The sequence below is a fragment of the Ictalurus punctatus genome, chromosome 11, assembly GCF_001660625.3.
Source record: "Ictalurus punctatus breed USDA103 chromosome 11, Coco_2.0, whole genome shotgun sequence".
NCBI classification, from domain to species: domain Eukaryota; kingdom Metazoa; phylum Chordata; class Actinopteri; order Siluriformes; family Ictaluridae; genus Ictalurus; species Ictalurus punctatus.
The window spans coordinates 15,271,717-15,283,698 of record NC_030426.2 but is presented as its reverse complement, the minus strand read 5'-3'; the positions used below and the strand labels follow the sequence as shown (position 1 = coordinate 15,283,698).

The following is an 11,982-nucleotide window of genomic DNA, read 5'->3' as shown; positions in this document are numbered from 1 at the left end:
CTGTATTGCTTGTATACATTGGAACGAAATGTCATTTCTTCAGGACCGCTGTGCAGCACGGAACAGTACGCAAGACTACATAAAGTGAAATACACAACAGTGTGAGACGAGTGCAAGACAGGACATGGGCTGTAAACTGTAAGCTATTGTGTAATGTAGCAGCACAAGTATAGCAGCGAAATTGGCAGCAAAGTTCCATGTGTCTGATGCAGCTATGTAAAGAGCAGGTGTGCAGTGGTGCTGAGTCTTACTGGGTTAGGTGTTTGACTAGCCCAGGTGAGCATTGGGAGGCAGTAGGGTGTTGAGTAATAACACTGTTGCGGAGTCTGCTAGTGAACATAGTGTATATAACATATATACTGAATGTGTTTACAGCTCAGTCATTGTCACTATTTTGCTGTGCATTGTGCTAAATGGTGTACTGAAGCCATGTTGTTAGTTATATTCATTGTTGTGTTGTACAGGGCACTAAGGGAATCTCTACTCAGTCCCTGAAGAGTCTAATCTATGAGCGAGGACAGACATTTAGGAGTCAGTCACAATTACAGGATTTGAGAAACAACCTAGAGGACAAGCTAAAGCAAAGAGTGAGGGAGCTGCAGATGAGCCAGGGAAAATCTACACCTAACACACACATGCTGGGTAAGAACACACACACACACACACACACACACCACACAACAGAAGCACACAGTCCACTTATATTATATGCACACACACAAATACTTTCTAAGTCAGTTAAGCACATACACCACGCACAGACCATTAAGTCATCACAAAAATGTATGCATGTTATGTCTGTCATATGTTTACTTTTACTATTAACTGTGCTTGTGTTATAGTTAAAAATCTAATAACCATAAAGCACCAGGCCGTAGTGATTCACACCACAACTATAACGATCATGACACAGAGAAAGGATATCGTTGGAATCACATTCAGAGCGCTTTTTTTTTTTCCAGTAGATGAACGATAAACACATTGACAGCCAATCAGAATACATCCTGCTTTAAAGAGCTCACACATTTAAAGCAGAAGACGACATAACTGCAGCGCATGCTTATAATAAACAGAATGATATTGTGTGTTGGTGTGGACACTAAAATAGTTATCGTTCTTGGTGTGAACAGGCCTTAAGTTACCGTGAATGGTTGTGCTTTATGTCTGATTAGTTCTGCTCTTGGGTTTTTCTTCAGCTAGAAAGATGCGTCGTAGTCCAGTCATGGAACAGAGCCCTAGACGCAGACAGTACAGTCCCAGAAACTCCCTACAGAATCATGAGATTCATCAGCCTCCTACAGCTGCACCACGCTCCAAAGCTCCTTCACTCACACCGATTCTACCAGCACAGCAAAAGAAGAGCAGGTGCTTCCCTACACACACACACACACACACACACACACAGTGTGTCATCTGCGCACACACAAATAAGATATATCTATGACATGAAAAACTAGTTTCAGGTAACTCTTTTGTAAGTCTGTATCTTTTGTACGTCTGTCAGTGGGGGTAACGCAGAGTACATGTCCTCATCCTCATTTCTTAGAAATTTTGTCCTATTCTGTTGGGTTGAAAACTTCTGTGTTACTATAAAAATATAGCAGGGCTCAGCAGGGTAACGAAGGCTCAGTGCATACATCAGACTGAACAGCATAGTGACAGCAAACTATCAACTGCTGCAGCCCATTCAAGGCCAGTCCTAATGTCCTCTGGGTGTTTCATTACAGAGATCCCAACAGTGTTGTGCTCAACGACTGTCTGGGTCATATGCATGATCTGTGTGATTCACGTAAAGGTAAAATTAATCAATCTTAAGAAAAAAAATCAGATGAAAAGTAGAGTTGAGAAGGTGGAGAGGAAGGAGGTGTGGAATGCATTAGAAGACTGTAAAGCAAACATGTAGAAGATGAATAGTTGACATCAAGTGTGTAGGTTAAAAGCTAGATGAGTTTTTAAAATACGTATAAGAATAAAAGAAAGACAGTGACCTTGACCAGGATAAAATGATAAAGTAGTTACTGAAGATAAATGAATGAACAAAAAGGGAAATATTTGAATGCATTTATATTCCACATAATTCATAGCAAGTTTATCTGGGCTTTCACTCATAGACGGACAGTTCTTCTATGATACATTCACATTTAACTTAACTATTGCCACTATACAATACAAATACAATAAATAAGTACATTATAGGAGAGTTTCCTACATTGTAACTTTTAATACAATATTCAGTTATTCATTTAGACTATTTTCTCTATTTTGCATTTATATTTCTTTGCATGTCACAGTATTGTGACTATTTTTTTTTTACTTATCTTTTCCACCATTTTGTTGCAGGTTGTTCCAGTGTTTTCAGCTTTTGTTTTTTCAAGTTGACCCTCATTCCAAAATTCGCTTTGCATTACTCACACTCTAAAAAACACTGGGGTACAAACATCCCAAATTGGGTTATTTTTAGCCCAACGGCTGGGTAAATAAAGGACAGAAATCATTTTGGGCTAAACTAACCCATCAAGTTGGGATGTTAATTTTAACCCAGCAAATGGGTTGTTTTTCAACCCAAAGTATGGTTTCATTTTTACAAAAAATGCTGGGTTCATTTTATTTCATGAATAGGTTAATATTTTCAGGGTTATTTTTATCCTTTGAAAATGTCAAATATAGCACATTATAAACAAATATGTCAACATGCTATCTCCTTTATTTATACATGAGAAGGTGTTCAGAAATATATTGCTATAGCTGCTAGAGGGGCGTTTATATATAGACTTTGAAGTAAATGACTCAAGTAAGTCATATATTTAAGAAGAAAACGTCAGATTTTGACCAAAGGAGACGTTTAAAACATCCAAAAAAAGAAACTGAGTAACCAACTTACAATCCAGTGGGCATTACAAACAAGTAAGCTAAAGCTAATGCAGATTGCGGTGCATTTAATGTCATGTAAACTAGACTATTATCGCACATTTTTTTCTTTTTCTGGTGTACACTAATGGTTTCATGGATAAATATATTGATACAACCTTGTTTCTCCAAAATAAATCTAACCGTCTGTCCGTGTGAAAACCGCTACCTCCACCTGTGGTGAAGTCGAACAGTCTGCACTGAGTTAATTTGACCCTAGGAACTGGGCTGAGGCGCCAGGGTGGGGGAGGGGTGCATTGATTCAACTGTCAGTGAAAATGACCCAGCTATTAACTCAACGGTTGGGTTGCACAAAACTACCCAAAACTGAGAAAACAACCCAATTAAATGACCCAAAAGGATCAACCCAGCATTTGGATAGAAAAAAATAACCCAGTATTTTTAGACTGTAATGTTTTTTTACAAGTTGTGCAGCTGTTAGATGCATCTAACATAATCCACACACCATCGAATTACTGAGGGAAATGCAAATGAGCGGATTATATTTTGCACTCTTTTATTCTGCATTCTTCACACATGCAAGGCTTAGGTCAATATTTCCTCTTCTTATCAGCAAGTGCTGATGTGTGTTTAATGTATGTTTTCCCTCTCTCAGTACTCCACCCTTCAGCTCAGAACAGGAAGATGACGACGAGTCAGGCAAGGACAGCGCCTACATCACCAGCTCTCGGGACAAACCGTCCACCTCTGTTCACCTCACACCAACAAAGGAACAGCAGATAGTAGAACATGAGCTCAACTGGTCAGACAGCGATGATTCAGATGACTCTTACACACAAAAGCCACAACAGGCTTTTAGTACACATGGTGAGAGAATGAGAGATATTGTTGTTAGAACAGGTTGTGTCAGTTCTATCAGACACTCTTATTTATAGCGTCCTAAGGTTTGTTTGGAAGCTAGTCTTCAAGTTGGAAGGTGAGAGGTCACTGATTTGCCTCCAGTTTGCCACTTGTGGGTGTGTCTAGTTGACCTGCCATCTCTGTGCTCTTTGGTCTCAGGTTCAGTTGTTCAAACGCTGACAAGGAGTTTAGAAAAACAGATGAGCAGCAGCATCACAAATCCTGTAGGAGGAATACGAGTCTTGCCTCCAGCCTCTCAGCCTTCACCTCGACCCACCATCATCAAACAACAGGCGGTACAGAAACACACACCAACACTATTAAAGAAAATGAACTCTCATGTTCTCATAACATTTAGCTATGTTGTTGTAATGCAGTTATAAACCTCACAACTTGTCTGATATCATTCATGAAAATGGCCACACACACTCCATTTCTTGCCCATGCTTGTGTGTGTGTGTGTGTGTGTGTGTGTGTGTGTGTGTGTGTGTGTGTGTGTGTGTGTTGGGAACGGGACATCAGAGATTCACCTTGTCATTTCTCTTCTTTATAACTTGTCTGTAATATAGTTTCAAGTATTTCATAAAAATACTTGTTAATTTTTTTTTTCTAAAATTTAAAAATGATTTTTACTGGTTCACAACTGGTACAGGTCATTTCATTTAAGGAAGTCTTTGTGACAGCTTAATCCTAACCAAGCATACTGAAAAGCTCATCTGGTGATTTAGGATTTTTTTTTCTCTATTTGTTGTGAATTAAGAGGGTCATTGTGACTGAATAGAGTGTGCATTTCTCTCTGCAGGTGTCTGAGGAAGAGAGTGATGTGGACTTGTCCTCCATCGAGGAGCTCACTGCTCCACCCACAGCCGGGCGCAGGAGCTCAGATGCGGGTGTCACCTCAGGCACTAGTGTATGGAGTTCAGCTGCTAGCAGAGCAGGAGCATGGTGAGGGGCTTCAATACCCCATCTCAATTTTCATTTTTATATAATAAGTCTTAATAGATCTTAAAACCATCACTTACCTTCTTTAGTGAGCACTTAAATGCTATGTTATACTGTTTATCTTTAATATGGAAATCTGATAAAACTTGAATTATATTTAAGGGCCATTTTATGCCATTTTGGTTATTATTCTATGATTTAATCACTATATATATATATATATATATATATATATATATATATATATATATATATATATATATATTATATATATATATATATATATATTTGTGTTTATATATATTTGTGTATATATATATTTGTGTATATATATATATATAAAATATTTTTTCATTCTTAAAGGCTATCTGAAAAAATATATAGTAAAATATAAAAAAAATATAAAATAATATATAATATAAGAATTTGGAAGACATTTTGCTTAAAAGGGTTAATTTCCTCTGTGTATGGAGACTTTTGGGACACCCGGTATAAACAAGAAATTTGTTACTAATGTCTGGAACTGACATTTCAGACACAATATGTTTAGTTTAATTTTGCTCTGTTAATGAAAATATTTCCCAAAGATGTCACAGCTGGATAGAGCATTGTGTGTTGCAGTGCAGTAAGCAGACTGACTGACAGACTGTAGTAAGAGTAGCAACAGATTCAAACTAACAAAGAATTGGAATTTTATGTAACGAACACAGACAAGTGGAGTTATATAAACAGTGAAATGTGCGTGCCAGAGCGGCTATACTAAATATCAGCATTCCTGGAACACCGTTTGTCCAACCCAATTAGTGGACTGGAACTAACCGTTGTATAATTATGTTATACAAAACTGGTAGCTAAGAGCAAATATAGTAATTAAATATATATATATATATATATATATATATATATATATATATATATATATATATATATATATATATATATATATATTTGGTGCATTGAAACATTGTTCTCCACTGTCACTTTTAGTGTTCTGTATGTCCATTGAAATTAAAAGTGATGTGTGTGTGTGTATGTATGTATATATATATATATATATATATATATATATATATATATATATATATATATATATATATATATATGTGTGTGTGTGTGTGTGTGTGTGTGTGTGTGTGTGTGTGTGTGTGTGTGTGTGTGTGTGTGTATGTATGTGCACATCAGTTTTAAGTTCAATGGATATAAAAAAAAATACATATTTTTAATATAACCCAGTAACAGTGCACTACAGTATTATTTAAGAACCAAAAAAAAGAGAAAACTGTTTCTTAGGTAAAAGCCGCTTTCATCACAAAGGGATTTCAATGTATTCAGTACATAATCCAAAATAACAGAACTCATACCTTGATCTATGACTGCATGTACTTTTGCCATTGTTTTGGTTCCAAAAAAATTATATAATTTCAGTCTTGCTTTCATTTAGATTGTTATTAGCAGGTTATAAACGTGCATGTTTGTCTGTGTGGTGTAAGAAGAATTCTGTAACTGAACCATGAAATGTATTTATGTATTTATTAATGATTGAATTGAAATACATCTTAAAATGTTTCTCAATTATAAGAATTTCAATTTAGTAATAAATGGGTGCCACACATTATTTTTTTCTGTACTTCATTTATGTAACAGTGCATTGGTGCTGAATATAAAGTGTGAAACAAGTGTGAAAAGAACGTCGGTATACGGAATTGTATAGCTTTATTTTACCAAAAGAAAATATATTGTTACCTTATTTAAACATAGAAAATAAGATTATAGATATCAAATGGTAAATAAGAAAAGAGCTGGCCCACATGTCCCCACAGAATGATGGAAATAATAAAATCCTATTCTGGATGCCAAAGCACAGGAGTATCTCAACCATGATATGAACCAAAACCAGAGGACACAATGGGCCCAAAACTGAAGTGGTGAAAAGCATTAGATATATGGTTGCATGTGGGCCAATAATCTCTGAACAACCTAGAACATCAAAACAGAAATAAACCATACATATTATGAAGCCTAATTTGTGGACAGTTTAAATAATGCACTTTTGTAAAGCGAGTACAAAACTATCAGTCTCTCAGATCATATGCACAAAAGAAAACATACTAAATGTAAAGGTCCTAAAACCAATATCAAGATGCAATGCACTCTTGTAGAGTTCTAAGAGTATAGAATATTTGTTGCTGTGTGTTACATGATTAAAACCTGTCACAATAAAATAACCTCACATTTAAGTTTAAAAATAAAAATACCTGGCATAACGTAAACTAAAATTAAACCTACACAAACAGGCTTGAAAAATAACTAGTACCCAGAAACACAACCAGAATAATGGACAGTAGAAAATACCTACAATAACAACATTACACTCTTTAGACCTGGATACTGACTAGACTTCAGCCTAAAACCCCAAAATGTTTCTCTCTCCCAGAGTTTTATAAATACTCCTCTGTTAAAGAGTTATTATGGGCAACGTCTACTGTATTATTATTACATGCATATTGCTGTGTCACTGTGTTGTTTCTATTCCACTTTACACTGCTAGCATTAATATCCCATGGTCATCTATCCCGCATGCTCATTATCAAGTTTCAAACATAGTCAAATTTTTGGTTGGATGGTCTGCCGTCCATACTTTGAGCCTTGTAGGAGCTGTTATAAGTCTTGGGATAGCCTTCTGATCTGTAGATGGCACTCTGAGTTGCAGGTTTGTACGCCGTTCCTTCATAGCTAAAGACAGGATTATTACACAGTTGTTTTAACCATGAATATAATTAAGCATTTCCTCACTACTGTGTAATGATTAAGATGTGCTGCAGTAAACAGTAATGTGAGGAGATTATAATTACTGGAGTAAAAACTCACTGTTTCTCAGGCATCAGTCCACGACAGGCCAAACACAGCATGACTCCACCAACAAACAGAACACCTCCACCGACCCAACCAACGAACAGGGCCGAGCCGAACGTGTATCTGACAGACACATCAGCAATAATGACATTAGAATCATATTACTACTAGGGTTTGAATGGGATGGTAATTGCACAGTATTACCAAATGTGTGTCATTCTCCTACCTTGGAGTAAGAGGTGACCCAACAAGGCCAGAGCCAACCATACCCAATCCAGCTGAGGTATAGCTAGTGAGCGCAAAGTTGGTCACGATCAAATTGGCAAAGATGGAAACCCCAGCAATGCCACAGATCCCTGGAGAGAAGAAAATGTAGCATGCATTAAAAATTTATGAATTCATAATAGCTGGAAGAATGAAATATTGATGACGGGAAATAAACATTTCTCACCAGCGATAACAAACATGACCCCTGAAGTCAGAGTCATGGTCGCTTTCACACGGTCCTCCATGTTGCCCATTCTGAGGCACTTAAGGGCAAAAATGGCAATGAGGACTCCGATAGCTCCGAGAACGATGCCCACAATCATGAGCGCTCTCACACCTTGGAATAAGCCTGAGGATCAATCAGGGCACAAAGACGGAAAACAGAGTTAATATTACAATATCATATGTAATTATAGTATATCTCGCCATCATATAGCAGAAGTAATTGAAAACTATTCTGCTTCCTGAAACTCTATACATGCTAGGAGCTAAATGACTTTGATGTATGGAGTAAGCTGTTAAAAGCTAATACAATTAATATCATTTTCCACAAGGACATATTTGACATTTCTGACATTGTGTCCATTTTGTAGCGTTCAGTATGAGCGGCAAAAATTAAAGCAATTTCTAAAGTAGAAAGCCTTGATATTTACTTAAGTACATGAAGTAAAACAAAAGTATCTTATCAATGGTCACACCCAGAAAGAAAACAAATCCGTACTCTTCAACAGAAAATTGCGCCTTTAATTTTCTTTTGTCTTTCTATACATTTTTCAAATCATAATATTCTTTTATATTTATTGACTGGTGTTTTTATTTATTTATTTTATTTATTTATTTTATTTTTTTTTAAACTCACCAGGCAACCCTAAAATAGTAAAATATGGTCGACATTGTGTGGTACCATACTCTGTCCCAACACACGAGTACCACAGCCCATAGTATGCATAAATACTGGTTACTAAAGTAAAAGCACGGTCTTCAACAGTCCACATGTCCATGGCTGTTGCGGAGCTGATCAGAAATGTCCCTAATATTGACAACATGAACCCCACTAGCTGTAACATTAATGTCGCCATTCGTCCGTAGCACTGATGCTCGTCTCTGCCCACTGCTGAGCTCTTGACTGAAACAGGAATAGCAGCTTCTTATCAGTGTGTATCTAATGGTCATATCATGTTTGCGTAAAATTTGCATGTGTGCCTTTCCCAGATTCAGGTATGGGGCGACGATTTTGGGTAGCTATTTCCGCATCTGAGCCATTAAGGGTGTGTCTTTGTTTCGTAACACTTAATGGTTCATTTTTCATCACTTAATGGTGTCAGTTAACCACACGTGGCATCGTGCCAAGATCAGTTTTCTTCATTTGTAAACGCAGAATTAATTTCTGCAGTGTTTTTTTTTTGTTGTTGTTGTTTTTTAAATGCTTCTGAAATTAGGGCAAATGCACTTATTTAGAAATATGTAGCAATTTTTTAGAATGAATTTTTTGTGTAATTATATATAAAATCTGATTATTTTGGTAGATTTGAAATTATGATTATTTGATATTTTGGTTGGTATTTATTATAATATCATTGGGTTTAACTGTTAACATTACTTTCTTTAGATGACATTCTTTTTTGAATGTCAAAAAGTTTAAAGCTTTTTTTTTTATTTCACATCAAGGACTTTCACATCAAGGCATAAATTTTCTTTAGTTTTTTTTTTTTATTTATTTATACTTTTCTATACTTATACTTTTATATATATATATATATATATATATATATATATATATATATATATATATATATATATATATATATATATATGCATCATATTATACAATATACATTTTCAGTATATCATTTTCTAAATTCAGACTGCCTCTAAGGTGCAACACACTTTGAAATGTTCTGGATTTGAGGAGTCATGAAACATTACCTGGAAGTCCCAAGATGGTGAAATAGGGTCTGCACTCTGTGAATCCGGAGCTCTGTCTTACACACGACCTCCACAGGCCGGCGTAGCTGTAGACGGACGTGACGGGGTTGTCATACAGATCCTCCGTACTCCACATGTCCATTCCTGTAGCAGCAATGAGGCCCCCCAGCCCCAAAAGGCCCAGCACAAAGCCCATCACCTGGCATAATGTCACCGCCATGGTGTCTGCTCACACCCCTCAAAAAGTTGTCCAAATAAAACTAAAAACTAGCACAGCAGCTGCTAGACTCAACCTCAGTCTATGTCAAATGTCCTTGCTCTGATGGAGCTGACCTTAGTTATGACTACACCTCTCTGTCAGGTTGTGTGTTTTTCCACCTCCATCAGGCACAGGGTGGGACTTATGGGGTAACGGTTAGAGAAAGGCTACACACGGAACAAAATGAAATCGTATCGAAACTCAGATAAGCAAAAGTGCGAAGTAACTTAAATGGGGTGGAAGTTTCTACGTTTATGATACTTCTTGTCTGCATTTTTGTTCCTTCATGAAAACAAACAAATCAACACTGCATGATAAAATATTTATAGAATACATGCAGGAACGAATGAAAGCAGACCAACAAGAAATAACCTAGTTGTATTCTGAGAGTATTTTACAAAATCGCCATAACTGTTTTAAAATGTTATGTAGAAACACAGTCATTTAAATAATACATTTTGTTCAGAAATGTTTTTCAGACTCTTTTATAACTTGTAAAGTTTGATTCTGTTCATGTTTTTATATCACAACCCTTTTTCTTTTCTTTCATATTTACACATCCCAAAGAGCAAATAGTTTTTTTCTCTAATCAGAGCATATTGTTAGCATCGTTCTGTAGCCCCAAAACCATCTGCTCAGAAACCAGAGCTTAAAACGTGTTTGGTTAATTAATATTAATGGAATGTATTATACAAGTAAACAATAACGCTGTTCTTTCATTTTGTTACCTAACACAATGACAAAAAGCACATTTGCTAGTAAGGTTGGGCGTAGAGTCATATCAGCTTCATAGATGGCAAAAAGCAATGCTTCCTCACAGGCAACAAATGTAAACACACGTAATTATTGTGAACTGAAACCAAACACTGGCCGATACTACATTACTCACTCACAAGAACACAGCGCAAGTGATTGATTGTACGGTATTTCCCAGTAACATTCTTAAAAAAAGCCTAAAACAATTGTTATGTCTCATGGAACAAAAGTTCAACTTTGTGATTAATCTTCTCATTAAAGTTTGGAGAAGTTTGGATGTTATTTCTAATACTCAAGTAGTACTGGATTATGTACTGGTTAGATGGATTCTGACTTTTAGAGTGCTAATGCTAGAAATGCTTGGAGCTTGGAGAGATGTGTATGATTTTCTTAGGTTATAATCAACAATAAAGGCCTACAGCACATGGCAGATTAGCTTCACAGCAACATGCATTGCTGGTAAGCATGTTTAACAGATTGAGGGCCTTCAAAAAACAAATAATGTTTCCTACCCTACCCACTCATGTTTCTATAGACCCACATTTAGTGGGTCATCACCAGGAAAGCACAGTTTTTTCGGTTACCCAGAAGTTGTGAGCTGTGCCACTCTGCATTCATTTAATCGGCTTTAGTAACTGCTTTATCCTGCTCAGGGTTGAGGATCCAGAGTTAATTGGAGTAACACTAGCCCAAAGTGGGAAAATTCACCCTGGATGGGACACCAGTCCATCACAGGGCACTATGTATACACTTAGTAACACCAAGGTGCAACATAGCATAGCCAATCTGCCCATCTGCATGTTTTTAAAACTGGGAAGAAACCAGACAACCCAGAGGAAATGTACGTGAACAAAGGAAGAACACGCAAAACTCCACACAGACCGTCACCTGAGCTCAGGTTCGAACCCAGGACCTTGGAGCTGTGAAGAGTCACTACTACCCTCCACACTTTCAAACATGGTGAGTGAAAGCATCAGAAAGAGATAAACCATTAGTGATGATGGATAAATGACAGAATGACTGGCCCAAGCCATAACCATGAGCCATAAACCTTTTATTATTTTTTTATTATTTGATAGGCTGAGGGTGTTTATTTATCAAACTCTACACAGTGAATTACCTACCTAGAATTATTGGCACCCTTTTAAAAAACAGGACCCTAAATGGTTGAATAAAATAAACATTACATAAAATAATCTAAATTCTCCTCT

The 11,982-nt window shown here is 36.5% G+C and overlaps 2 protein-coding genes across 3 annotated transcripts in view; one reads left to right on the top strand and one right to left on the bottom strand.

The window, feature by feature from the left end:
* The window catches only part of dzip1l (DAZ interacting zinc finger protein 1-like), a 16,364-nt gene extending 11,457 nt beyond the window's left edge, over window positions 1-4,907 (top strand). For both annotated transcript variants that reach the window (XM_017479169.3, XM_017479170.3), the window contains exons 12-16: window positions 465-642; window positions 1,197-1,365; window positions 3,524-3,735; window positions 3,928-4,064; window positions 4,571-4,907. In XM_017479169.3, coding sequence (XP_017334658.1) covers window positions 465-642; window positions 1,197-1,365; window positions 3,524-3,735; window positions 3,928-4,064; window positions 4,571-4,717 — 843 coding nt within the window. In that variant the 3' untranslated portion in view covers window positions 4,718-4,907. The remainder of the gene's footprint in view (window positions 1-464; window positions 643-1,196; window positions 1,366-3,523; window positions 3,736-3,927; window positions 4,065-4,570) is intronic.
* Window positions 4,908-6,406: 1,499 nt separating this feature from the next.
* LOC108271530 (claudin-18) lies at window positions 6,407-10,110 on the bottom strand. The gene is made up of 5 exons (XM_017479160.3): window positions 9,757-10,110; window positions 8,015-8,179; window positions 7,790-7,919; window positions 7,579-7,686; window positions 6,407-7,443 (listed from the first exon to the last, which is right to left on the bottom strand). Exons 1-5 carry the CDS (start codon window positions 9,974-9,976, stop codon window positions 7,305-7,307), a joined length of 762 nt encoding a protein of 253 aa, XP_017334649.1. The 5' UTR covers window positions 9,977-10,110; the 3' UTR covers window positions 6,407-7,304.
* Between the last annotated feature and the right edge of the window lie 1,872 nt (window positions 10,111-11,982).

What these genes read in the sequence shown, in the direction of transcription:
- LOC108271530 (XM_017479160.3), bottom strand. Translation starts at nt 9,976, where the DNA reads ATGGCGGTGACATTATGCCAGGTGATGGGCTTTGTGCTGGGCCTTTTG. An exon ending in CACCATCTTGGGACTTCCAG is followed by an intron (nt 8,180 to 9,756) that starts GTAATGTTTCAT and finishes ATTGATCCTCAG; the next exon opens with GCTTATTCCAAGGTGTGAGA. An exon ending in GGGTCACCTCTTACTCCAAG is followed by an intron (nt 7,687 to 7,789) that starts GTAGGAGAATGA and finishes TGTGTCTGTCAG; the next exon opens with ATACACGTTCGGCTCGGCCC.